This window comes from Anolis carolinensis, chromosome 6 (genome assembly GCF_035594765.1).
Source record: "Anolis carolinensis isolate JA03-04 chromosome 6, rAnoCar3.1.pri, whole genome shotgun sequence".
Taxonomy (NCBI): domain Eukaryota; kingdom Metazoa; phylum Chordata; class Lepidosauria; order Squamata; family Dactyloidae; genus Anolis; species Anolis carolinensis.
In genome coordinates, this window is record NC_085846.1 from 72,522,754 (window position 1) to 72,549,209 (window position 26,456).

General features: G+C 39.8%; 1 protein-coding gene across 2 annotated transcripts in view; it reads left to right on the top strand.

Moving 5' to 3' along the window:
• The window catches only part of gadl1 (glutamate decarboxylase like 1), a 155,543-nt gene that overhangs the window by 77,955 nt on the left and 51,132 nt on the right, over nucleotides 1–26,456 (top strand). For both annotated transcript variants that reach the window (XM_062958196.1, XM_062958195.1), the window contains exons 13-14: nucleotides 11,733–11,784; nucleotides 14,572–14,661. In XM_062958196.1, the coding sequence (XP_062814266.1) occupies nucleotides 11,733–11,784; nucleotides 14,572–14,661 (142 nt within the window). The remainder of the gene's footprint in view (nucleotides 1–11,732; nucleotides 11,785–14,571; nucleotides 14,662–26,456) is intronic.

A 26,456-nucleotide genomic window follows, 5' to 3' on the forward strand; every position in this document is an offset into this window, starting at 1 on the left:
GAGAAGAAAGAAGGAAAGATTTCTTATCTGATGTGAATCCCATTGATATATGGGCATGTTTCAATTTTATGTTCTGAATTTTGATGGTACTAAGGGCAGGTGTAAATTATCTCAAAATTGTGTGTCTACCCCTGCTTGCGCATACAATCTAGAACAGAGGTGTCAAACTTGCATTTCTGCAGATGTTTGGGCCACCAACTCCCAGAAGCCCTAGCCAGCTATTCCAGTGGCCAGGAATTCTGGGAGCTGAAGTCCAAAACACCTGAAGGGCTACAAGTTTGACACCATTGATCTCAAAGATATGGTTCTGAACTTCTCCAAGGGCATGAAATGACCTTAGCTGGATATTATTGACTGAAGCATGCAGGTGATTTTAATACTACCCATATTTACTCAAGTCTAATTGTCATTGAATCAAATGCGCACCTCCATTTTCAAAACCTTGAAACCAAAAAAGAAAAAGAAAAAAGTATTTGCTGCCAAATGTGATGCACAGTGGCAAAAAGTGCATTCCTTGTAATTTGGCAAAAAAAAAAAGGTGCACATTACAGTTGTTGCATTTCTTCTTTAAAAACAAAAGTGTTAGATCACTAAAGCTTCCCAGAATTGAAAAGAAAATCATGGAATGCATCTATGCTGTAGAATGAATCCACTTTGACTGCCCTGGCTTAATAATAATAATAATAATAATAATAATAATAATAATAATAATAATAATAATAATAATAATAATATGTTTTATTTATTACCCACCTCTCCTGATGCCTCAAGGTGGGTACAACAAATTCAAAAACAAATGAACATAAAACTACAGTAAATGCTGTGGAATAATGGGACCTGTAGTTTTACAAGGCCTTGAACCGTCTCTGCCAAAGATGCCTCACCCAACTAAAACAATTAAATTAGAGATTACATCCCTCAAATAGGAGCTCCGGAAGCAGCTTCCTCTTTTGCTTTGGCTCAGCACTTAGATTACTGTATTATGTGACTCTAATGCGCACATTTTGGTGGGGGAATTTTGCCAAAAAAGGTATTAAACTTTAGTCAATAGGGTATTTTCTAATAATATGTCATTATCTCTGATAGCTGTAAGTGCAAGGGCCATTGACAGCGTCCAAAAATGCCAACAGGTGGTTGCAAAAGCATTCTCAAAAGCCTTCATATTTGTTTAGAAAAAAAGAAATAAATAAGAGAGCACATTCAAAATTATATAAACCAGAACTTAAAATGTTCACCCTGAAATATTTGATGTAGGCACTTAAATATTGAGCACTGCTGTCACCTATTTCTGTTTATTTTCATTGTACAGCAGATAATGTGGTGCAGTGAATTGTGTACAGGGAGACCAGATTCAAATCCCTGCACAACCATGGAAATTCACTTGGTGACTTTGGGCAAGTCACACTATCTCAGCCTCAGATAAAATAATGGCAAACATTCACTGAACAAATCTTGCCAAGAAAACCAGTCACAATGTTCATCTTAACATCCCCTTAAATCAGAAATAACTTGAAAGTAGACAACAACTGAAGGAGAGAGCATAGTCCTAGATTACTTTTATTAGATTCATTTTGAACTTTACTAAGGTTGTTACATTTTGACAATTTTTAAGTATGCATAAGGAAACACTGGAAAAAATATAAGCACAGCAAAAATTCCCACATGAGCTTTATGACAAAGGAAATTCTGTAGAGAAATAGATGAAAAAAAGAATTCAGTCAAAGTCATTTTTCTAGTGAGAAGTCATTCGGATCTAAATCAACTGCAATTGTATTTCTTTGAGGCTTATCTTCTTATTCTGTGTATATCTAGAATGTGTTAGCTAATTCTACCATCAGTAGAAGAATTGCTCCCCCATCAAGGTCACTCTCCCGAGTTCACTTTGCTGAGAATAGACAGATTAATGATCCAGTTGGGATCAATACTTCTCTTTGATGGTTAGCATTTAGCCAGGGGTGCATCTAACTAAATGTGACACTGTTTTCCAAAGAAGAAAATTGACTTCTTCTGATAATGACTGACAGTGGTATTGAGTACAGTAGCTAGTTTGCGAGCTGGAACATTAGACAGTAGGACTATACAGCTGAGGCATTGGTTTTTCTGGGCAGTAAGCCAAATTTGTTAACTATTTGACCAACTGTACTGCATGTTTCCGGATATGTTACAGTAATCTTCACGCTGATGCTGCAGAGATAATATTTCAGGATCTCTGAATATAGACTTCTGAAGCTACCCTACTGACCTTATAAACTAAAGGCAAGATTTTTTTCTCCCACTGCCAGGCTGTACTGTAATGGTTTTTTGAAGTACAGTGTGGTTTGAATTTTGTATCAGTTATATTCACCATTTGTTTGTTTGTTCCTGATGTCTAAGGAATGTTGGGCTCCATATTTTTATATTACATTGCTGATCTGAGTCTTGGCTTAGCTACTTTCCTTGTAGGGCTTTGATATTATCTTCAAGTTGCATCATCAATTTCACTCGTATCTTTGGAAATGTTCCGTATGCTTTGTGTCAGTTCTGCCAACATCTTAAAAGCAATTCGTGCTAGAATAATATGTTCCAAAGCTTTTTTTTCTTGTACGTGTGTCACGGCATTACCATGCTGTGTTTCTTGGGCAAATCATTCCCTCTTATATTCAGATTTTCAGGATTTTTTTTAAAAAAAGAATGACTGAATAAAGACTTATAAAAACACTGAGGAAGAGTCAAGATGGCGCCGAGGTAAGAGGAGCTCCGTTTGGCTCCGAAAAGAGAAACTAATTAATCTGAGACAATCCTTCTCTCTAGTAACTCTTTTTAAAGCCATACCACGCTATTCTTGACCTGGAGATCAAAGAACCCCTCAGTGTCTAAGAAGGTGTGGATCTGGGCGAGGAAGAGAGAGATTAAAGCGAAAGGGAGAAGAGAAGAGAAGAGCAATGCCATCAGCGTGATTTACAGCAAGGCTGCTCTATCAGTTCCTTATCCTGTCAACGACCTGGCTGCTGAGGTAATTAACAACTTAAAAGACTTTAAAAGATTTGCCATTTGCCCGATTCCCCAACCTTTACTTCAAAGGAGGAGAGAGAGGGACGAGCGGCTCCATTGGCAAGCCCTGGGCGTCTTCAAGGCCACTGCTGCTGTTGTGTTGTCAGTTACTATTGCAAGGAGTTGCCTGCTTTCAGCCACTTGGTAAACGCTTCTCTCCCCAATTACTGGCTACTGGCCTCTTCCACCTAAACCCCAAATCTCGCCCTTTCAATCTGGGGGTCGGGAGTGAAAGAGAGTGGCGCAAGAGAGTGGCAAAGCAAGAGGGGAGAAGAGGAAGATCTGAAGGGAGCTGTGTGGCCACCATTCTCTACCCTAGTGGCCTTTTCTCCCTCCTTCCTTATTTCCATCCTATTCCCACCTCTGCTCCGCTTGACTGGGCTCCGGTGCGCCCCCACTAGGGAAGCGAGGAGAGCCCCAAAGAGACTGCTCAGAGGGGAGAAGGTTGAGTATCGCCACCATCACCATCCGACTGGTGGCGAGGAAATAGCTCCCTCAGAACTTGACAGAACTTGTTCGAACTTGCCTGAGGTTGTCGCAGCCATCTACTATTTGCCATTGCTCTGTCGGACCGAAGGGCAGTGAGCCCTCAGCCTGGGCCAGTTGGAGCAGCATTACCGCTACCTCTTTATTTGCCATCTGCCGCTGCCCTGCCGGACCGGAGGGCAGCGAGCCTGTAGCCTGGGCCTTAGGAGCTGCACTCTCAGTAAACTGTCTTCCATCGGGAACCCGCTCCCTTAGAAATTTGCCAGAGGTTCCGGTGGTTATCTGGGCCAGAGGCGCTGCATTACTTCTGCCCTTCATCTGCCATCTGCCGCTGCCCTGCTGGACCAGAGGGCAGCAAGCCTCCAGCCTTGGCCAGAGGGGCTACAACTTGCGTTGCGCCCGTCCAGCGGCCTGTCTTCCATTGAACCCACTCGTCAACTAGTGGCTGAACCGGGAACTATTTCTACACCTGCTCCGGTCCCCTTGGGAGACTGAAGGGTGAAGTTACAGCGTAGGACTCTACCAGCACTAGTCCTCTGGAGAAGGAAGCGAATAACTCTCTGTAATCTATGCTGACCTTGGGACACTACTGTTCGGGCTCGCCCTCTTGCCTGATTCTTTTGTGGTTGTTTATCTATTGGTCATCTTATTTGTTTCTTGTAATTATTTTTAATAGTGATGTGTACTATGACTGGGCTTTTGTTTTGTTTGTTTAGTGCAGTGAGGAAGGTTAGACTGTAGTGCTGAGGGCTTTGGGGTGGGTAAAGAGATATTTCCTAAGATTTCTCATGAGTTATTGGTTTGGGTTTTGGTTCTGTTGGACTTTGGAAAGTGATTGAGGGTCCGAGTATGTATTGGTAAGTGTAATTAGTTCTCTCAGGAGAGTAGGTTCTAGAACGTTTGAGAAAGATCAGTGAGAAAGGGTGGGATACCTTTGAAGGTTTTTTGAGTGGTACTGTTGGAAGGTTTTTGGTGAAAGTTGTACAGGAAAATGAATCAGTTGGGAACTCATGGGAATACTGAACTTTCTCACCTGTGTGAACTTATGGGGAAGTCGCTTGACCTCGTCTTCTCACAACTTGCTACATTAAATGAGAAGATAGACTACCTCTTCAAAGGGATCTCCCTCTTGGTGAGCAATCCTGGTCAGTGTTACATCGGGAAGGAAGAGGACATCGCGACTGCCACTTCAACCGAGTATAAGTGGTCTTTGACTTCTGATGGGGAGGGTGGGGAATGGCAATCAGAACATAAGGAGGAATTTTTGAAGGAAGATGGGGACGTTGAGAATGAGAGACAGCTTCCTCATGACTACAGGGGAGAAGGGAGGGCTGGGCATAAGGTTACGGATCAGGGTTTAAAAAGGACAATTGCACATGGAATATCCGAGTCTGGCCTGTGCACACTTGACCCAATGCGCCACCAAAAATATTTACCTCAATTAGAAAAATTGGCGTTTGAAATAACAGACTCATGGTTGAATAGGGGCAGATGGACCTCAAGGAGAGCGGTACAGGAGTCCCTCGGTCAAATACTATCTGTGAGCCCAAGTGTAGTCAAAATTAAGTTCATTTCATGGCTACGTAGGGACTTTCAAGCTCAGGACCGCTCCATACGTCTCGTTATCACCTTTGATGATAGCACTTTAATTGAAGCACTTTGGGCGCGTAAACCCCTGTTGAATTCATGGGGTATTAATATTAGGAAGGTATTTCTGGACCCCACAATCCGCCCCTTGATGGTAGGTTCGGAACTGCATTTTCAAGGTACCATTAGTTCCAGAATGGTTAGTGCCCATGACTCTTTATCTAGGTCCCCTCCACTATTAGAATCTTGTGTAGTGTCCCCCATTTCAACTCTAGACCCTTCCCAATCTATTCTCGATTCCCGCCCAGAGACATTGCTCTTGTTTAGTCAATCTAGTTCCCCTGACTGCTCCATCATCTCATCATTACAGGATTCATTCTCAGACTCTAAGCAGGATAGAATCCTGAGTCGCTCCCCATTTATGGACAGCTGACTAGGGCATCGCAATGAGAGCTCTATCCTGCCTGTCGCCCTGGGGGGAGTGGACCGGAGCCTGGGGGAGACCATTGAGGTCGTGTGGGGGAGGAGGAGGAGTGGTCACCTTTATCCCAGGGATAAGCGCAACAGAGTTCTTGCGACCCTGGAGAAGGATAGGAGTGGTAGCCTCCATGACAGTCCCCTCCGTTTGAAGGTCCTGCTATTTAATGCCAGATCCGTCAATGGTAAATCAGCTATCATCCAGGATTTGATCCTGGATGAAGCGGCGGATCTGGCTTGCATCACCGAGACCTGGTTGGATGAGCCCGGCGGGGTAAATCTCGCCCAGCTGTGTCCTCCAGGTTTCGGGGTGCAACAGCAGGCCAGAGCCGGGGGGCGGGGAGGTGGGGTTGCGGTGGTCTTTCGGCAGACAATCTCCCTGGTCAGGTGCGCCATCCCGCAATCTGCAGGTTTTGAGTGTGTCCATCTTAAGGTGGGTACCCGGGACAGTTTGGGGATTCTGCTGGTGTACCGTCCACCCCGCGACACGGCAGTCTCCCTGCCCAAGCTGGCAGAGGTGATCTCTGGTGCGGCTTTGGTCTCTCAGCGGCTGGTAGTGCTGGGGGACTTTAACATTCATGCCGAGGCCACATTAACTGGTGCAGCTGAAGACTTCATGGCCGCCATGACGACCATGGGACTGTCCCAAGTGATATCTGGTCCCACTCATCAAGCTGGACACACACTTGACCTGGTTTTTGTTGCGGCAGATGGTGAGGTCGGAGTGGAAGAGCAAAATATTCTTCCGTTGTCATGGTCCGATCACCACCTGATCAGTTTAAGACTCACTGTGACCTCAAACCTCCGCAGGGGTGGTGGACCCATTAAGATGGTCCGCCCCAGGAGACTGATGGATCCAGATGGATTCTTGAGGTCTCTTGGGGATCTTCCTGTCATGGAGGCTGACGATCCTGTCGATGCCTTGGTAGATCGCTACAATAGCGAGATGTCCAGGGCAATTGACATGATCGCCCCCGAACGTCCCCTCTCATTGCGAAGAGTCACTTCGGCTCCCTGGTTCACGGAGGAGCTGGCAGTGATGAAGCGCTCGAGGAGGGGACTAGAGTGCCACTGGCGGAAAACTCGTAGCGTTTCTGACCGAGCACGGGCTAGAGCCGCTATTAGGGCCTACTCCGCGGCTTTGCGGGCAGCCAGGAAGACCTTCACGACTGCCCGCATAGCGTCTGCAACTAACAGACCATCGGAGTTGTTTCGGGTCGTTGGGGAGCTCCTTCACCCTCCTGAGGGGGGAGGGGCACCCGAAGACTCGGCAACTCGGTGCAGCGAGTTCGCGCACCACTTTGCAGACAAAGTCGCTCAGACTCGCTTCGACTTGGATGCTAGTTTTGTTGCAGTGCCAAAAGAGGTAACTGAGGCACCTGTCTGTTCGAACTTGTGGGATTCGTTTCAGCTTGTTCGCCCGGATGACGTGGACAGGATCCTTGGGGCGGTGAGAGCGACCACTTGCTCTGCAGACCCTTGCCCCTCGTGGCTAATTAAATCGGCCAGAGGAGGGTTGGTAGAGTGGTTTGTGATGATAATTAATGCCTCTTTGGATCAAGGCAAATTTCCATCTGTCCTCAAACAGGCCATAGTGAGGCCTATATTGAAGAAGGCCTCCCTTGATTCGGCCATTCTAAACAACTACAGACCAATCTCGAACCTCCCTTTCTTGGGCAAGGTCCTGGAGCGGGTGGTTGCCTCGCAGCTCCAGGGTTTCCTGGATGACACCGATTTTCTGGACCCATCGCAGTCTGGCTTTAGACCTGGGCACAGTACTGAGACGGCTTTGGTCGCCTTGGTGGATGACCTCCGCAGGGAGCTGGACAGGGGGAGTGTGACCCTGCTGGTTCTCTTGGACATCTCAGCGGCTTTCGATACCATCGACCATGGTATCCTTCTGGGACGGCTCTCCGGGATGGGCCTTGGGGGCATGGCTCTGTCGTGGCTTCAGTCCTTCCTGGAGGGCCGTTCCCAGTTGGTGAAGCTGGGGGACACCTGCTCAGACCCCTGGCCTTTGACCTGTGGGGTCCCGCAAGTTTCCATTCTGTCCCCCATGCTTTTTAACATCTACATGAAACCGCTGGGAGAGGTCATCCGGAGTTTTGGAGTTCGGTGCCATCTCTACGCAGATGACACTCAACTCTACTACTCCTTTCCACCGAACTCCAAGGAAGCCCCCCAGATACTGAACCAGTGCTTGGCAGCTGTGATGGGCTGGATGAGGGCGAATAAGCTGAAGCTTAATCCCGACAAGACAGAGGTCCTCCAGGTCAGTCGTATGTCCGATCGGGGTATTGGGTGGCTACCTGTGCTTGACGGGGTCGCACTCCCCCTGAAGGCGCAGGTCCGCAGTTTGGGGGTCCTCCTGGACTCAGCACTGACACTTGATGCTCAGGTGTCGGCCGTGGCCGGGAGGGCCTTTGCACAATTAAAACTTGTGCGCCAACTGCGACCTTACCTCGTGAAGTCTGATCTGACCACGGTGGTCCATGCCTTAGTTACCTCTAGACTGGACTATTGCAATGCACTCTACGTGGGGCTGCCCTTGAAGACGGCCCGGAAACTCCAACTAGTTCAACGTTCGGCAGCCTTGCTTCTAACTGGAGCAAATTATAGGGAGCGGTCAACCCTCCTGCTTAAGGAGCTCCACTGGCTGCCGTTCACCTTCCGGACCCAATTCAAGGTGCACGTGATCACCTACAAAGCCCTGAACGGTTTGGGACCCTCCTACCTTAGGGATTGCCTCTCCCCCTACGAACCTGCACGATCTCTTCGTTCGTCGGGGGAGGCCCTCCTCTCGCTCCCACCTCCGTCACAAGCACGGTTGGTGGGGACGAGAGAGAGGGCCTTCTCCATGGTGGCCCCCCGGCTCTGGAACTCGCTCCCCAGGGAAATCAGGCAAGCCCCCACCCTGGTAGCATTCAGAAAGAGCTTGAAAACCTGGCTCTTTACTCAAGCCTTTAGATAAAGATTGCTCATCCAGAAGCAATCTGAATCTGTGACCATTCTTGTACCGGTTTGCACCTTTTACCTTTGTCAACTCGATATAGACACAGGGTCTATTCCCATCCCAATTTGTGCTTCCAGAATTTGCAGCACTTTATCAGTCACCTTGTGTCTACAATATTTATATGGTGCACTTTACCCAGTCTACTTTTACAATCTCTCAGTTTTAATCCATGTTTTTATTAGTTCTTGTTTTTTATTGGCTAATGTTTTATTTTTATTTTTTTATTTTTTATTGTGCAAGTTGTTGTCTATTGCTGTGTTTTATACTGCTACTGTTTTTATTCGGGCTTGGCCCCATGTAAGCCGCCCTGAGTCCCCTTCGGGGAGATAGAGGCGGGGTATAAAAATAAAGTTATTATTATTATTATTATTACTTTAAAGATAGAATCATTTCAATTTAATGATAAATAGGAGTGAAAAAATGTATTGTATTTATTTAGGCAGTGTTGGTGCATGCACAGTTCACCATATAAATTTGATTACATTGGTAAAGGTAAAGGTTTTTCCCTGACATTAAGTATAGTCATGCCCGACTCTGGGGGTTGGGGCTCATCTCCATTTCTAAGCTGAAGGCATTGTCCGTAGACACCTCCAAGGTCATGTGGCCGGCATGATTGCATGGAGCACAGTTACTTTCCCGTCAGAGCAGTACCTATTGTTCTACTCACATTTGCATGTTTTCAAACTGCTAGGTTAGCAGAAGCAGGGGCTAACAGCAGGAGCTCACCCCACTCCCTGAATTCAAACCGCCAACCAGCAAATTCAGCAACTCAGTGGTTAAAAAGAGAGATGTCATATGCATACATCTTATTAACTGAAAGCACTTGGCAATTCCCCATGGTCTAACATATGCAGTCTTCCTAGTATTCTCTTTAGAAAAAATCTATGTCTTGGGGAAATTTCAAAATACCAGATTGAGCTATATGTTATTTATTTTGTAAATGGAGCACCATTAAAGGCTAAGTATATGTTACGTTTAATATTTACAGTACTTTGCTAATGCATCTTGTTCTTAGAATGAATGAAGGGAGTTATGCCACCAACAGAAGGCGGAAAGAAAAAACATTGTGGAAACATACCTCACCCTTTATTATCCACAACATATGAGCTTTGTTCAGAGGAAACAACTCCTTTATAGTGAAGACTAAGAAACCACCTCTGCTTAGCACTGATTGACTAGAACCTGTTGTGTCATAAGTCACTTGAAAATTATGCTATTTAAGAAAAGGGGTAATTGAATATCCATTTGAGAAACATACATATGTCACTGTATTTATTTTTTCAAAACCCAGTATGCTCAAATTATGGGACAAGAGAAAGATGGATAATTAGTTCAGCAACTGAAGCACTGTAAAGTTTTTCCGTCATTTTCATTGTGATGCCAGGAGGAAGCTGTATCAGCCTCCTGGGCAGAGAGTCACATTGACTCTTTTTCATTGTACATTTGTATGCAAGCTTAGTTGAACAGCAGGCTAGTAAGAGAAGAAGTGTGTCATAATGAACAGCAGGCATACAGCAACAATACAAATGAACAGAAGTGCCATGTTTTCCATGAGAAATCAGTTTGAAGAAATCATTAGAGTTCTTTGATTCCAGCTTTACATGTGCAAAGAGAGAGTTCAATTTTCTCTGTCCCTCCTACTTGTTCCTTTTTAAAATTCCAAACCAGCTGTATATTGAATATCTGTCATGTTCACATATGTCACTCTTCCTCTGAAAGATCTCAGAGCAACGGCAAATATTGGCACAGTTGTTGGTCACCACAACAGGGACAGGAATGTTAATAAAGTAAGAAGGGGAAATTGTGAGATATGAATAAAATAAAGAAATAACTGGACAGAAGAGTGAAATTATCAAGAGTATTTCATATCCTATATAAAGTCAATATACTTATGAGTAAGGTTTTATATTGTTGAAATGTTTGCAAGTAGGCTGATACAAAGCCCTTGTCAATTTAGATCTATTATTAAACAATCCTCTCATCATCTGCTCTCAACTGAAATCTGGATGTGACCAGGATAATTTACTGCTCAATGTAATCCTTCTTAAATACAACCAATTACAGGTGTTCCAAATAATTTTATTTATATTGAATCTACACAATCTTATGTTTAACTTTTAAATTTTAGTGTTAATAAAATCAATATGTTGATACACTTTACAGGGAATGCTGTGTGCATGCCAGTCATGATAGTAGCTTTGCAAAATTTCAAGACAAGAGATTTACCTGAGTAATTTGACAGCAGTATTGGGTATATTGCTGCTTGTCTGCTTATCTTTATGTCTGCGTCAAAAGAAGAATTAGTAAGTGGCCTAGCACATGCCTGTAAAATACTAGTTCCTTTTGTGACGATAGGTTTGTTATATTCAGAGTTCATGCTAAAGTATTCAGATGTTTATTTGTGTGTATGTATTGAGTTTCAACAGCAAGGATGCCTAAAAATTGCTTTTTTATATCCTTCAAAGGGTATTCTTGTACACTTTATTATTAGAGTTGTCATTTCAGATAAATAAATTGCCCTCTTTCCTGAATCAGTTTTGTGTCATATTAGTTCAATTTTTAAGTCTAAAATAAACAGGATATTCTAGATTGGAGAGTGTAAATGTAAGACTTGTTAAGTTTATACATAAGGATCAGATTTAATTGATAGTCAACACTGGTTGTGTACAGTGGACTCTTGAAATCTGCTGGAGTCTGGTTTTAGACACTCTCCCAATGGATACCAAAACCAGTGGATAGATACTCATGTTCCATAAAATACAGTGATGCAGTAAAATGGCATATTTTATATAAAACAGCGAATAACTAAAACGAGTGTCAGAGAGTGTCTGTGGATCTGTGAAATGGCAGGAGGCTACAGAAGGATATGCCTACACTGTAGAATAGTGCTCAGCACACAGAAAAATAGAGGCTTGCTTTTTGGGATGCTTTTCTGAATATTTTCAACCCATGCTTGGTTGAATCTATGCATACAGAACCTGTTGATATGGAGGGCTGATGTAACTTAAAAGTATACGTATTGCAATCTCATAATCAAATACCTATGAAGACAGCTCATAGCTGAAGATGTTAAGAATTTGTTCTAAATGGCCTAAAATAGTAATGCCTAAACATACATTCTTTTTATGTTTAATTGTAGATACTTAGTGGATGAAATCAAGAAGAGAGAAGGCTTCCAGTTACTTCTGGAGGTAAGTTATGCCAAGTGCAATTAAATGGTATGTGTGTATTGTATAACAAACATTTTGTCACTGCTGATTCAAGGAATGCCCAAGGCTATGGGCTGTAATCAGTTTTTCATATCATCATTCTGAATACTGGTTTGGATTGGGAAGAAAAGATCTTTAAAAATAGATGTAATCACCTAATGTAATTAAATGCGAATACAAATGGGCTACTCTAGTCTCACTACAGATAAGGATAATAACTACATATTACATGAACGTTTTTCTCTGGATTATATATAAAATCACTTTGCTTATTGTGAATATTTGCCAACAGTTTTTAGAATTCTAGGAGCCAAAAGAGAAAAGTTTTGAGTTTTCTCTTTAGCACTACAATAATTTTACATTTGCTCAGCATTCTGTCTGTAGGAGGTGGTGGAGAAGACTTAATTTGATGGACTTCACAGAGGAACACCATGATGTTTTGAGTCTGGTCAATGTGTCAAGACACTGTGCATGAGGAGACAGACATTAAAGGCCAACAAAAGGCCTGGTCACCCCTCCCCATGCCTCTTTGGTTGCTACTTCATAGATTTTGAGTTTCAAAGTGTGGTTTCAGAAGAGACAGCATGAGATGGCAGAGGCAACAATGGATGACATCACCAGAAAGAATGGTAAAGCACTAACTGGCATCTACAGACACCACTTCTAGCCATTTTTCATATCCCCTGCATGCAGTTTAAGGTAGACAAAATATCAGGTAAAAGAGGAGAACATTCCTATCCAGCCTCAAAGCAACCAGCAAAGCTCTAACTCTAGGAAGGGTGGGAGGGTGGGGCACAGCCAAAAACAGCAGCCAAAGAGCCATGGGGAAGAGTGGCCTTTTTTTGGCCTGGCCACCTCTCCCCACATATCGAATCTCCATATTGCCCTGTTAACAACATTCTGGCATGCTGCACCAAGTACCGTGTTTCCCCGAAAATAAGACAGTGTCTTATATTAATTTTTGCTCCCAAAGATGCTCTAGGTCTTATTTTCAGAGGATATCTTATTTTTCCATGAAGAAGAATTCACATTTATTGTTGAACAAAAAAAATGAACATTTATTATATACTGTTCAGTAGTTGTTATCACAAACCAGCATAACCAGACAAACTGTGAATCCTATCAAGAATTTCTTGTTACTACCATTATTTCCATGTACAACACTCTATGGTAGGTACATTTACCGATCCTGCATGCTCTGGTGTTCTGTTTGGCGGGCATGCTTCCAAATAAAAACTTTGCTAGGTCTTACTTTGTGGGGAGGCCTTATATTTAGCGATTCAGCAAAACCTCTACTAGGTCTTATTTTTTGGGGATGTCTTATTTTAGGGGAAACAGGGTAGAATGCATCATGGTTTCCTGCTGTGGACACCATGAAACTAACCCTCTCCCCCGTGTCCTATGTGAGTTCAGGGGTTTCCTTAATGGTCTCCCATGCAATAGCAAGACCAGACACAGAAAATTGGAATAAATAAGGGCCAATTTATTTTATCTAATTACATTTTGGGGGGAAAGCCCTATAAGAAACAAGAGAGGGAGTGATCTAATGCAGATTCAGCTGGGCCTAGGTCTCATTCTTTGGCTACCTCCACAGCTTTCCCTTGGTGAAACCCCTGAGATCTGTGACCAATCAATCACTCGATTATTCCTGGATGGTCATTTGTGGACTCCTTCCCTTCCCCTCAGGTCCTGTGTGTGATCAGAAGGTTGGCTTTCCAAACATATTGAAATCAATGGAGCATGATATTGCCCAGAAGACATGTCCTAGTAATTCCCATTTTTTTCTCTGGAATAGATGTGTATGTTACTTGCATGGTTAAAAAAAGGCAGAAGAGAAGATAGGGGATTATGGCACAATTACTAGATTTATCATAAAATTATCTTTTTGAGGTTGGACGTTTACACAGTACAAGCCTCATCTGGAAGCACTGTTTTTCTCCAGGGGCATTTGAAAATGAAATTTGGCATTCAGCATGAGGAGGCCTCCACATACCTAGGCTGGATCAGGCTAGAGAAAAAGCTTAACTTCATCTTATTTCATAGCAGCAGGTGGCACGCTGGCTGATCTCTTCCTGCTGACAACTGTATTCTCTCCTTGATGATTAAACTGTATTTAATGCACTCTTTGAAGGAAGGCAGAAAGTAATATTATGAATAGAACCAGTGCCCTTTCATGAAAGAATTTAGCACAGTTGGTAATTTCTAACCACTTGGGAGGAAGATTAGAACTGTAATTGAGGTAGTGCTCACATCTGGGGAAAATGACAGTGTGCTCTGGCTATTCCCCTCCCCCTTCAATTTTTATGCCTTCTTCCATTTTTAACCAGAAGTGTTGAGAAAGGAACATATACGTGAAAGGGAATGTGCTGTTATTGCTGTTGCTTAACAAGAAACACTTTATTCCAATGAGATTCTGCTCCAAATTTCTCACTAAAGCTCACTTTGCTAAGTACATTTTTGATTGGAGGTAGGTAAAAAGTCAAATATGAACATGACCACATAAAATGGCTAGAAAGGAGGTTACATAATTAACAAATATATGTAATGTTTACACTGTAATGTGAAGTGTAGGAAAACCTACAGTAAGTTGTCACATGAGATAAAAATATCAAATAAGCATAGTGATGAATGAAACCCACTTAAAAAGACTGACAGCTCAGTGACCTGAGAATTTTTTTTTGCATTTTGTTTCTCATAGCAGTACCAAATAAGTAGATTGGCTAGCTTGAATCTTTGTCCTAAAAGTTCTATATTTTTCTCCTGTTCTAGCCAGAGTATGCGAACATTTGCTTCTGGTACATTCCACCTAGTCTGAGAAACATGGAAGAAGGACATGAATACTGGGAGAAGCTCCATCATGTGAGTTGCACACTTGGTTTGTAGAATTGCTAGTTTTACAAAAGGAGGATTCCTGTGGCTTTCATAGTTTCATGGCATATGGAAAATCAGTAGGGAAGGATTGCTTTTCCCTGTGTGCAATGTATTTTGTTTCTACTTGTCACCCAACTACTGCAAGCAAAACAAGTTAGCAACCCTAGTTATGCATGGTAATTTTATGGTTTATTCTTCTTGCATGTCTTCATATAAAACAGACATCCACCTTCTTACATGCTCACAAAGCTAATCCACTATCAAAGTGTTGTTTGATCCATAGATAGGTATTCATAGAATTTTAAAGTTTACAACCATCATGGTTTAGACAAGGCTAATTAAGTTACTCTCTTAAAATAATAGATGTAGACATTATACAAGCCTTCCGCTTGCTATCAAAGCTGCTAACAGATGGCAGAGCTGAGAGAAGATGAACAACATTGTCTGCATCCATTGTCTAGACAGAACATTCATTACCTGCTTTAGACACTTAACGTTGTCCTTGGGACTTGCTTTGCATTATCAGTGGATATTATAAGTCGGAGCATGTTTGAAGAGTGCATTTTCAATGTTAAGCAACCTATAAAAGAAATTAGAAATCGGAATGGGCCAGAATTAATAGCAATTCTTTGTTAACCTTTGTGATTCCAATGTAGAATGTTAAATACGATAGAAGAAGAAGAAGAAAACCAAAACCTGGATGCAGGGCTGGGATTGGGAGATGTCCAACATAAAGTTATTTAGGGAAAAGGTAGACTATATTAAGCACACTGGAAATATTTTCCGCAATAAAGGAGGTGGGTTTATGGTTTGCATCAGTGGTTTTTTGGTCCACTTCTCTCATGTGTATTTGAAATTATACACATTTTGTATCCTGGGATCTCTGTGTTCTGTGCTAAGGAAATCAGTTTGTTAATAGCAGCGATTGAAATAATAGTCTCTATTATTTCTTTCTTAATGGTAAATAAGAGTGTTTATTGAGAACTAGGTATTGCTATTGTAAATTTTGCCAGTCCTATTAAGACAATCATTTGACAGCACTATATGACAAGGTATTATTTTACATAAGTGGCAAAAGGGTAGATTTGTGACCAAGAAAATGCCTCTGCAAATTCTGTTCATGCATGATTATTCAGGAGGACAGTGAAGCACAATTTCATTAAGTTGCTTAAAAGAAAAGGAGAGTTGTATGAAGCAAAACTGTAAATCTTTTTAAGACCACCAGAGGATTTCCCCTGCATTAGCCTAAAGACCTGGCACATGCAGCAAGTTTGTTTCTCACAACAGCCAACGAGTTCCCTATAGAGAGCCCTGAAGCAGGACACGAAGGCTAAAGCCCTCTTCTGCTGATAGTTTCCCAGCAATTGATGTTCAATGACATACTGTCATCCTGATTGCAGATTAGAGCCACCATGGCAATAAACTGAGTTGCTGTGTTTGATGGCTTTACCCACCATGAATTTCCTTAATCCCCTCTTAATGCCATCAACTTCCTTGAGCAATTAGTTCCCCCAGTTTAATGGTGCCTTGTGTAGAATTGTAATTCTCGGCTAATCTTCTTCTTGATGGAAGCAGCTAATATTTTTACAATTTTGTTCCAGTTATGAGTTACAAAACTTATATGTGCTAATTTTTCTTTTAGAAAACAGCATTTCCTGTGCAGAAACCAAAGTTCCCATACAGAAAATGCTGCAGTGGGGGTATTAATATGCACAAAATTTGCATGTCTTTTTTTTAGCACTGAAAAAATATTTCTAGTATTTTTCTGTGCATATTTTTTCTTGTCACCTGAGCAGAAAATGCTACTTTCTGGGGTGGGGGTGGGGGATGAAGTCCATAGAATAACAGCAAATAAGTCACAAACTGCAAATATACTTTTCAATTAAGGATTGCCTTTATCATGGTTTTCTGTTACTCAAGTGTTTTACAGTAGTCATCTAGGTCCTGTATGCAGAATGAGAAGGCTACAACCCTTTTCTGTCAATTTCCTGATATTTATGCTCTGTCAAAAGAGGCATTTAGTTTAATTTGTCCTATATCTCCTATTGTGACTCTAATCAAAGCAAGGATTTTATGAATTGCCTTTGCTTCCTATGTGTTGCCATGGATCCTCATGTGAATATACAGTCAGTGATTTTATACTCCATGAGGCTAAAATGAACAGTGACAAGAGGGAAGAAGGAATGGTTCTTCCTCTTTATTGTCACTATGTAGAGGACATTTAAATCTGTATAATTTGATGCCTGCTTACATTGATTGTGTTTGATTTCAAAGAATTCAATAATTGTTTTAATGTCTGGTCCCAGAAGACAGTTCACTTTTCTTTTAGGTGATGAGCCCTTGATACATACTGATTAATATTGTCTAGACTAATATGTCCAGTTTTGGCTTATGAAATAGATACAGAAAATATGATAAAGGTTACATGTATTCTGTCTATATCCTTGAGACCTTATGTCAGTTGTAATTAGCTGTGAGCTAATGTGATGTCTGTAAATCCGTTTACTAAATGTGGGGTGGTGAATAAGTACAAAAGAACAGACCAAAGAAGCGGGGATAACGTTTCTTTCTTTGCAAAAATAAAGAGATGGTAAACTGAAAGCAACTATTATAATCAGCACACAATTTAGAGCTAAAAAAGTTTCTTGCTAATCATATGATGAAAAGTACTGCTGAACTGAAACTGTTGTAGTTTTATAAATGGAAGGATAAATGCTTTGCCAGTATTGTACATGCCCCCTGGTGGCACTTTTTCTTCTTTCACTTACATGCATTATGTAAATTATTAACAGCAAGGGAAGTGTGTTTAACTGCACACATGTATATTTGCGGATTTTGGGGTTGAAATATATGTGTTATTGCTTTCTATTCAAATATGATTATCAGTCTGAGTTATGGACTTTCAAATACTCCACAAGAAGAATTCCTTGACAATTTAGAATAGTTCTGTCTGTATTCCTTCTACTGATTTTTACTGACTGGTGGTTTCTCTATAAGGAAATGTGTCACACTTTTGTCTTTTGTCTTGACTACTACTGTTCTTATGGAATAGTAATTGATTTCAATGAAGAACTAAATTCCTTAGAGAGACAACTCAGAACACAAGGAATATAAACTTGTGGGTCAAACAGTGATTGAATATAAAATATTATATCTGCATGATTACCCGTACTAAAAACTGTCCTCCAATATTATGTCATACTCAGCCCTAACCACAAAACATAGCCCAGAATGACACTTTGTGGAATGGGACAAAAAGTATCCTCAAGGAATGAAAGAATGTTTAGTTCTTCAGTCCAGTGCCTCTCCCAAAGCTGACACCTTTACTTTTATAGTTGTAGAGAATTCCCTGAGATGAAGAAAATGTCACTATCTTGGCTCCTTTAGGTATATAGCTACAGCAATCCCCATATTGTGAAGACACAAGAAGAGAGGAGGCTACTTCATGGTCTTAAAGTAAGATGGTACTGGGAATTATGGATTCTACCAATACTCTCTCAAATTCTGCCTGCCCTAGAGCTTGTTGATGTTTTTACTGTTACCATCTTATCAAAGGGCAGATCTGGTGATGGGTCTAGCTGGACTTTTCTCTGCCTAAGACCACTGGAGGCCACTGTAACAATGGCATTCTCAGCTGTCCCATTCTATGCTCATGAGGAGAAGTTCACCATTCATGTCAGACTCTGTTGTAATGGGATATGTTTTGAAGTGAGCAAACAGTGACAATGCAGGCACATATCGCCCTTTCCCCTGCAATCAAAGATGGTGGAGAGGATATTCATCATCATCATCATCATCTTTCTTTATATACTGTCCTATCTCCCCAAAGGGACTCAGGGCGGTTTCCAACAAAAAAATTGTGAACATTCAATGCCAGAATACACCAACAAAGAAAAATAAACAATCCTCCCAGATCCCAAAAGAAAATTCACAACTATACCAAAATTAAAATTAAAAATGATAGTCAAGCATTTGAATCCCACAAGATTACTGCTTGTCCAGCCACTCCAAATTGTAAGGGAAGAAATCTGTACTTTTTCAACCTTTATGTTAGCCTGTCATAATAGCATTACCATTAGCATGTAAAATTAAGTGTTCTGTAGTAGAAGATTGTATATGATTACTTAATGATAGAAGAACATCTTGAGTTATGACCTTGGCTCTTGGATGTATTCCATTAATACATATTATGAAAGTTAGAATGGCATTCTTAGCTAATCTGATATCCATGAGGGTAGCTGTTTGATGTGATGCAGCCAAAAAGAAACTATGAATCTTGTCGCACCTTAAGGACCATCAAGTTTTATTTAGCATAAGCTTTCAGGAACTGCAGCTTACTTCATTGGATGAAGGTGTATGTCAAATGAAGGTGTATGTCAAATGAAGGTGCCAGAATATTAAAATGGTTTGAATGCTGAAATAGCACTCTGGAAACAAGGTTCAAAAATCTGTTTAGTCATGGAAGCCTGCCTACTGGCCAAGCAGGTCACATTTTCTCAGCCTATAGGATGGTAACTCATCACTGAACAAATCTTGTCAAAAAAAAAAGCCTTAATACCACATTAAGTTGGAAACAACTTGAAGACAAACAACAACATTGCTTCTTGGCCTTTCATCTAAAAACAACAAGGTGCCAAAAACGTATTGAGAAATGTTGAATACATAAAAAGTAGAAAAAAAACCCACCCAAACAAAAAAGAGAAAAGAGAAAAAGCTAACAACAGAAAAAAGAAACACATGCATTAACTATCTATCACAGCTATAGGACTATGATGCTTCTTCTGTTGTAGACCACTTTGAAGAATTTCCTTTCCACCCTGGCGCTACAGTTCCAGATTCATGGCCTCCTGTCATTCACTTGTCCCATTTTCCACACAATCTCTCCCTGTAGCAGATACCTGGTCTTCAAAGTGATCCCTTTAAAAACCAATGGCTGTGGTATTCAGTGGCTTCATTGTGGTAACCATGACCTTCATCAAGACTTAATAGGAACAGCCAGATACAGTTGTAAAGTAGAAGTGTATTCATACACAATTATCTTATGCATTAATCCCTGAACTATTTAATATTTCACAGCTCCCCAAACCCCCAAACCCTATTTGTTTCTTCCACCTGGTTGAAGATTATATTTCTGTTATAGCTTTTCCCTTTCTCTAGGTGATCATTCCCTATCTGCCTCCTGCCAGAGTCAAGCCCTGGTCTTTTATCTTTGAGGCATTCCCTGAGCTGTGATTGGCTGGCTTCAATCAAGTTTGCCAAGCTCTTCCTTTCACAGCCAACTACTGCATCATTTACCACCAATACAGCTTACCATATGTGGGTCACTTGTTGGTAACAAAGTCTTAGGGGGCTTAGAACTGCAGCCAATTCCAGTTCAGATCACTTCTCAATACAAAATATGAGTCTTAAAACAGAGTTTTCCTATCTCTTACTCATCTGTTGCTCACTTCATCCCAGTCATTCTTCCTTTGGCTATTTCTTGGGGCTTTTAAAAAAAACCTGGAGGTATTAATCTTTCAGAAATTGCTGGTATACACAATTATGCTCTTAATTTCATCTCCCAACTAAATGTTGCTTTGAAGCAGGGCTGTAGCAAGGGGGGGTTGGGGTTCAACCCCCCCATTTTTTTCAGGTTTTTTTTTAAAAAAACCTGGTTTACTCATGAATTTTAACTGATTTACCAAATCCCCATGAATGTCCACTGAAGTTTATCTCTCTTGAATATCCACTAAAGTTTATCGATGGAGCCTGATTTTTAAATTATTTTGCATTATGGAACTACTCTTCATGATGTGCTAAAAAAAGTTGCAACCACCCCCCCCCCCATTTTTTTCTGGCTATGGTCCTACTTTGAAGTACTGTATATACTCTAGTATAAGCCTAGTTTTTCAGTGCTCTTTTTAAGACCAAAAAAGCCCCCCTCGGCTCATACTCGGATGAGGGTCCTGGTTGGCTTATATTTGGGTCAGCTTATACTCGAGAATATATGGTATATTTATTATTTTTCTCTATTATTGTTGCTACTATTACATTTATTTTACATTATTATTATTATTATTATTATTATTATTATTATTATTATTATTACATTTATTATTTCACTCTGATCTTACTATTATTATTGCATTTATTATTTTACTCTATTTATTATTACATGTATTATTTTCCTGTATTTATTATTATTATTACATGTATTATTTTACTCTATTCTTATTAAAAGGATACATAAGTACATTTAGATTGAAGAAGATGAGAATAATGATTTGATCAGAGTTAGACAGTCTTATCTTAAATGAGAGCTTGATGTAAATATTCAAAAACATTTAATCTACTGATGCCTCAATTAATTTTTTGGTATCTATTTTTATTTCTGAAATTTTCCATCCTCGACTTATACTTGAGTCAATGATTTCCCAGTTGTTTTGTGGTAAAATTAGATGCCTCGGCTTATATTCGGGTCGGCTTATATTCGAGTATATATGGTATATGTGTTTAGCATTGTTTTAAACCCTAAAACTGGCCCTTCAAATACAACCTGATCATGAAAATATAATACACATATTTAGTGAACAAAGTATTTCATTGGTACTATTAGAGGGAAAGATATTTAGAGAGAAAGTAGCAAGATGGGAAGGCCCATAGCTTGTCAATAGAGTGCATGCATGCAGTGTGTATTCAGCAAGGTTTAGTCCCTGCCATCTGCAGTTAAAAGATCACATAGTACAGGGTGTTTGAAAAAGAACTTCCTATTCACCATTTAAATTAAATGGTAAATAGGGAGTTCTTTTTCAAACACCCTCTATATGAGAGGAAAGACCTCTGTCTAAAACATTTGGAGGCTATTGCAGACACATGAACAAATAGATTGTCCAGTTGAATAAATGGATGGACAAATCCTTTTCAAGCGAACACATCGGCATTTGAAAAAATAACATTGCTATTTTGGGGAGGGGTGAAAAATCTAAAGCATAATAATACATTACTTATTTAGTAAAAATTAATTTTAAACATTCTATATGAATAAAAAGAATTAAACATTAAAAACATTTAAAATATTAAAAATGGACAAAAATCCCACCAATGAGTTAATCCACCAAGAAATTTTACTAATTATCCAAAATTATTCTAGCATTTTCATTTGAATGCTTAAAGTAAAAATATTAGCACGTTTTATTGGTTTGCTATATAACGTGCTATTTTAAGAAACCAGTTTCTGGAGTGACCTTATATAAATTCGTTCCCCACATTTATTAGATATTAAAAACATAAGGGCAGTTCAATAATGCATTGCAAGAGACATATCATGCATGTATTAATTTTTAAGGGTTTTCACTGCTTTGTATAATTTCAAATCTTAATGCTTAAAATCTGCATTTCTCCCTGAGATGGCAGATGGCTTACTTTTATAAGGACAAACATGTGAGCTCAGATATCACATTTATTTTATTATGTGTGTGTGTGTGTTTAAAATGTCTATAAGGCAAACTAATAAGGGCCAGAGTAACTTTATATGAAGCAGCTTTCTATGTTTTTATAGCCTAGTTTTTCAAATTTGGGAGCATCCGTTGAATGGCGATTACAGCAAGAATCTACTTTTTAAAAAGTGCATTCTCATGCATCATAACTAATTAAGATATTATTATAGTTCAGAGTTGAAAACAGAACTACTTAAGGAAGTGTCTCTTTCAAATTTATCAATGCCAGGAAATTGTATCTACAATTTAGCTGCAGATAAATGATTTTTAAACAATAAACTCTGATGAAATTAGATGGTACCATCCAATTGCATCAGCCAAAACTGTAATATTCTTTAGTTAAAATATGTGAATTAATTAGGGGTTTTTTTGCAGTTTAATTAACACTCATTTTCCAAAACTATTCATCTTGGATGTAAAAGAACTGACCGCACAAAAGACTGACCTCCTGTTGAGAAGTTATGGTGTTGCAAACTAATTTATAATCTTTCAGTTTAGAATTGTGGTGTTGTATTTCCAGGAAGGGGAAGTATTGGCCCAACAGAGCCTGGGGGGCACTGGTAAGGTAGAACAGAAGGCTCTACAAAGTAATTGGTGCTCTGTGTCCAACTAAAAAAAATGTTCCCACTTCTTGTAGTGACTCGTTGTAGAGTGGAAAAATGTGTGGCATGACAAGACATTTTGCACAGTGTCCCATTATGTTTTGTCAGTTGTCTAATATGGTTGCATGCATACCATGCCCATGATGTTGTTCTGTCATAAAGTTACGAATTGCAGTCTGTGATGCAGAATCTTAGAAGTTTATGTGGGGCTTTTTGTTCTTTTTTAAAAAACCCATTTGGATTTCAGGAAATTATTATTTTGCCTGAACTCTGTAACAAAGTAATTGGACAGAGATAATAGTTTGTCTCTATTATCCTATTGTTAGGCTCCAAATACAGCCCTTAATTTCTTTCCTTTATTTATTTTCCTCTCTCTCCTGTTTTGTATATGATTAGATTAGATAGGTGATGCGAAATGTAATCATTCCTTTATATATTACAGGAAAAGGCTCTCCTTCATCTGTTTTTTAAATATTTTATGAAGTTGCTTGATTGTCTTTTGTGGTCAAAGTAAGTCTCATAAATGAATAATGACAGCTTGTATTAGATTTTTAAACATTTTATGGGAATATTTTCTATATATTTTGATCTTCTTGGATCTTTGTCCTTGGAAGGTTGAATACTTCATTTCACAGTTTGGAAACCACATTTCACATCATGGTTGATGCTGTCATGCTCAATATGCTTTCTGTCAATATCCATACAAATCCAACTGTCCTGGTATTCAGATTCAGGACCTTGGGTCTTGAAACCACCGTTTGTTATTTTCCTAGCTTTTGTTCAGAGTTTATCCCATTCTAAAAGGTTAACATTTATTTCTGAAGCCATAAGGTAATGCAAAAGCTTTAATCTAAAACATGGTAAATTTTTTAGTCCTAGTGTGTTGTTTTTAGCTCTGCCCAATTTTTCCGAAACAGTTTCTTCTTTGGGCTGAAAGAGATTCCACTGTTGTCACAAATGTTACCTCTTCTCTGTTGTTGTTAATCATTGTTGACGCTGTTTATGTAAATTCCTTAATAGAGGAAGATTTTTGCATCATTTTAAATATTGTATTCTTCTTTCATTTTTTTTGCACTACAAAGAAGATATGTGTAGTGTGTATAGCAGGGGTGTCCAAACTTTTTTGTGAAGATGGCCAGATTTGGTGCGGTGAAAATGTGTGGGGACCAACCATTCAGTATCACATTCTTTGAATCATTAACATTAAATGCAAATGAAATATTTTGTGAATTTTTTAAAACTGCAAATGGCATACTTTTCATTTCTTCACACAGAATGCAAATGACATGCATTTCATTTCTTCACACTAATGTGAAGGATGATACTGAGATCTTGACTGCAGTAAATAGGTCAGGACTGCCCCCAAAACAGTGGTTTTGATGTGCAAGATGTCATGCAAATGAGAGTCACTTAGTCTCATCCGCAACGCAATTCCTGTTAATGTTCATAACCAACTATGTATTTTCGCAGAAGTACATATGTCAAGCCAAACAAGCACAGCATTTTCTTAGGAAATGTTCAAATCTTTTGTAACTTGCCATTATCCAGCTGGTGGTAAAAAAGTTCACAAGAGAGAGCTGTTGGTACTGACTGCAACACTTAGCATCACACTGCAGTTCAATGAAATCCAGCTGCAGGTGGTCTGGAGTGTTACCAGGGTCCACAGAGGAAGGAGAGGAAAAAGTGTGATCTCCTTTTCGATAGCTGCAAAATCCTGAAAGTGCTGTTGAGACTCCTCAGCCAGAGATTATAGGTCTGCTGCATAGTCCTCATTTGCACATTGATCTTGTTCTATGAAAAACTGGTCATTATTTCCTGCAGCGATGGGAAATGTGTGATATTGGGCTGCATTTGTGACAGGTACCTTTGGAAAAGTAGCACATTGGTCCCAAAGGCTTTGATGTGTGAATACAGTGGGCTTACCACTGCATTTCTCCCCTGAAGGCATGTTTTCAACACATCCAGATGTCATATTATGTCAACTAAAAATCCAAAATCAGCCAGCCAAACAGGATCAGATAGTTCTGCCATTGGATATCCCTTTTTTTGCCAATAATTGTCCATTTTCCTCTCTAAGACAGTAGGAACACTGCAGTACAGTCCTCCAGTTAAGCCATCTTACGTTGTTGTGATACACAACATCTTGTATTCAGCCCAGATGTCGAGTAGAAACTGTTATGGGTCGAGAGTGCGACCACAGGTCTACTGCCATCTTCTGGTAAAATGTAAAATAGCTTTTTTGTACACATGTATTTTATACTGTGGCCAAAAGTGCTGGAGGCTGTATATTATTGATTGTATGACAGAGGCTGCAGGTTAGTGGGAATTTGAACACAGGCCACAGTTGCCCCCTCCAGACTGGATTTTGGACATACCTGATGTATAGGAATTTGTTAATTTTTTTAAAAACTATAGTCCGGGTCCCCAACAGTCTGAGAGATCATGAACTAGCACTTTAAAAGTTTAAGGACTCCTGATGGGCACCACATCTGTAGCTATTTTATCATATAGTTAAACTGCTCTTTTTATCTACTTTGATCCCATCCTAAGGATCCTGAGTGTCTATTTCTGCCACAACCAGGTGTAAGAAAATGCCTTGTCTATCTTTATTTGAAAGGGTGAATGGAAGATGTCTTTAGTGTTTTCTTACTGGTTAGAATGCTGCAGTGCAGATCTCACCTTGGACTGCTGTTATTAAATCTTCAAGAGCAATAATAATAATAATAATAATAATAATAATAATAATAATAATAATAATAGCTTTTGCCAGATTGACTGCACTCTAATGTTGCTTGGTCTTATATATTTTGCTTTCCCACAGTGAAACACTGGAGGGAATTAACTAGGTGTCACATTTTGAGAAAAGCAATTTAGAATATTCAGTTGAAAATACTTAAACATCATAATGTAACCCCAATGTATTATGTGCATTCACAAACCTTTAAAGAAGAATGCATTGTGCATAAACCCATGGTTTATGTAGGTAATTGTTTTTTAATCCTTTATTTTAAAATTGATATAATTCATCAATACTAAAAATGACAATTCTCCAGTAAGATTAATAGGAAATTGATATAAATGAAAAGACTAAAAGGGGACAGGTTAAAATATCCTGAACACAATAGCCTGAAGTCAGTATTCTTTTACAAAGGCGGCAATAGTTCTGCAGTCATTCTGCTATACAAGTATGTGCACACACACACAAAACACCCCCTCCCCAGCTGTTCTTTATCATTCGTGACCAGCAATGAAAAAAATATGCCATTGGGGGGCACCAGTGCAGCAGAAATGAATATAAACTTCTAATTGGTGTCCTTGGTGTTATCTCTTCTTGATGAAATCATGCAAATCTGCATCATTTTTTAAATGCTACTGAGTTTTTAATGTATTTTTTTAAAAACGACACATTCCTCCTTGTATTTAAATAATGCTGTTTTCTTTGCAGCTATGACCGTACAAGTTACAGTCTTGTAGCTTCTTTAAGTTGTCCCCTGCCTTTCATCAGACCAAATCTGCTCTCCTTTCTGGGATATAACTACATGGAGAATTATAGTACTTGGAGATTTCTGAGACACATTTTTTTCAACACAGTATTTCAGGTTGAGTGTTTCCTAGGAAGCAGGATTGCAGTGATAGGATCCATGTTCAAACAGCATTTTAAATTCAGGTTTCAACACAATAGGCTATTCTATTTGTAGCAGTTGAG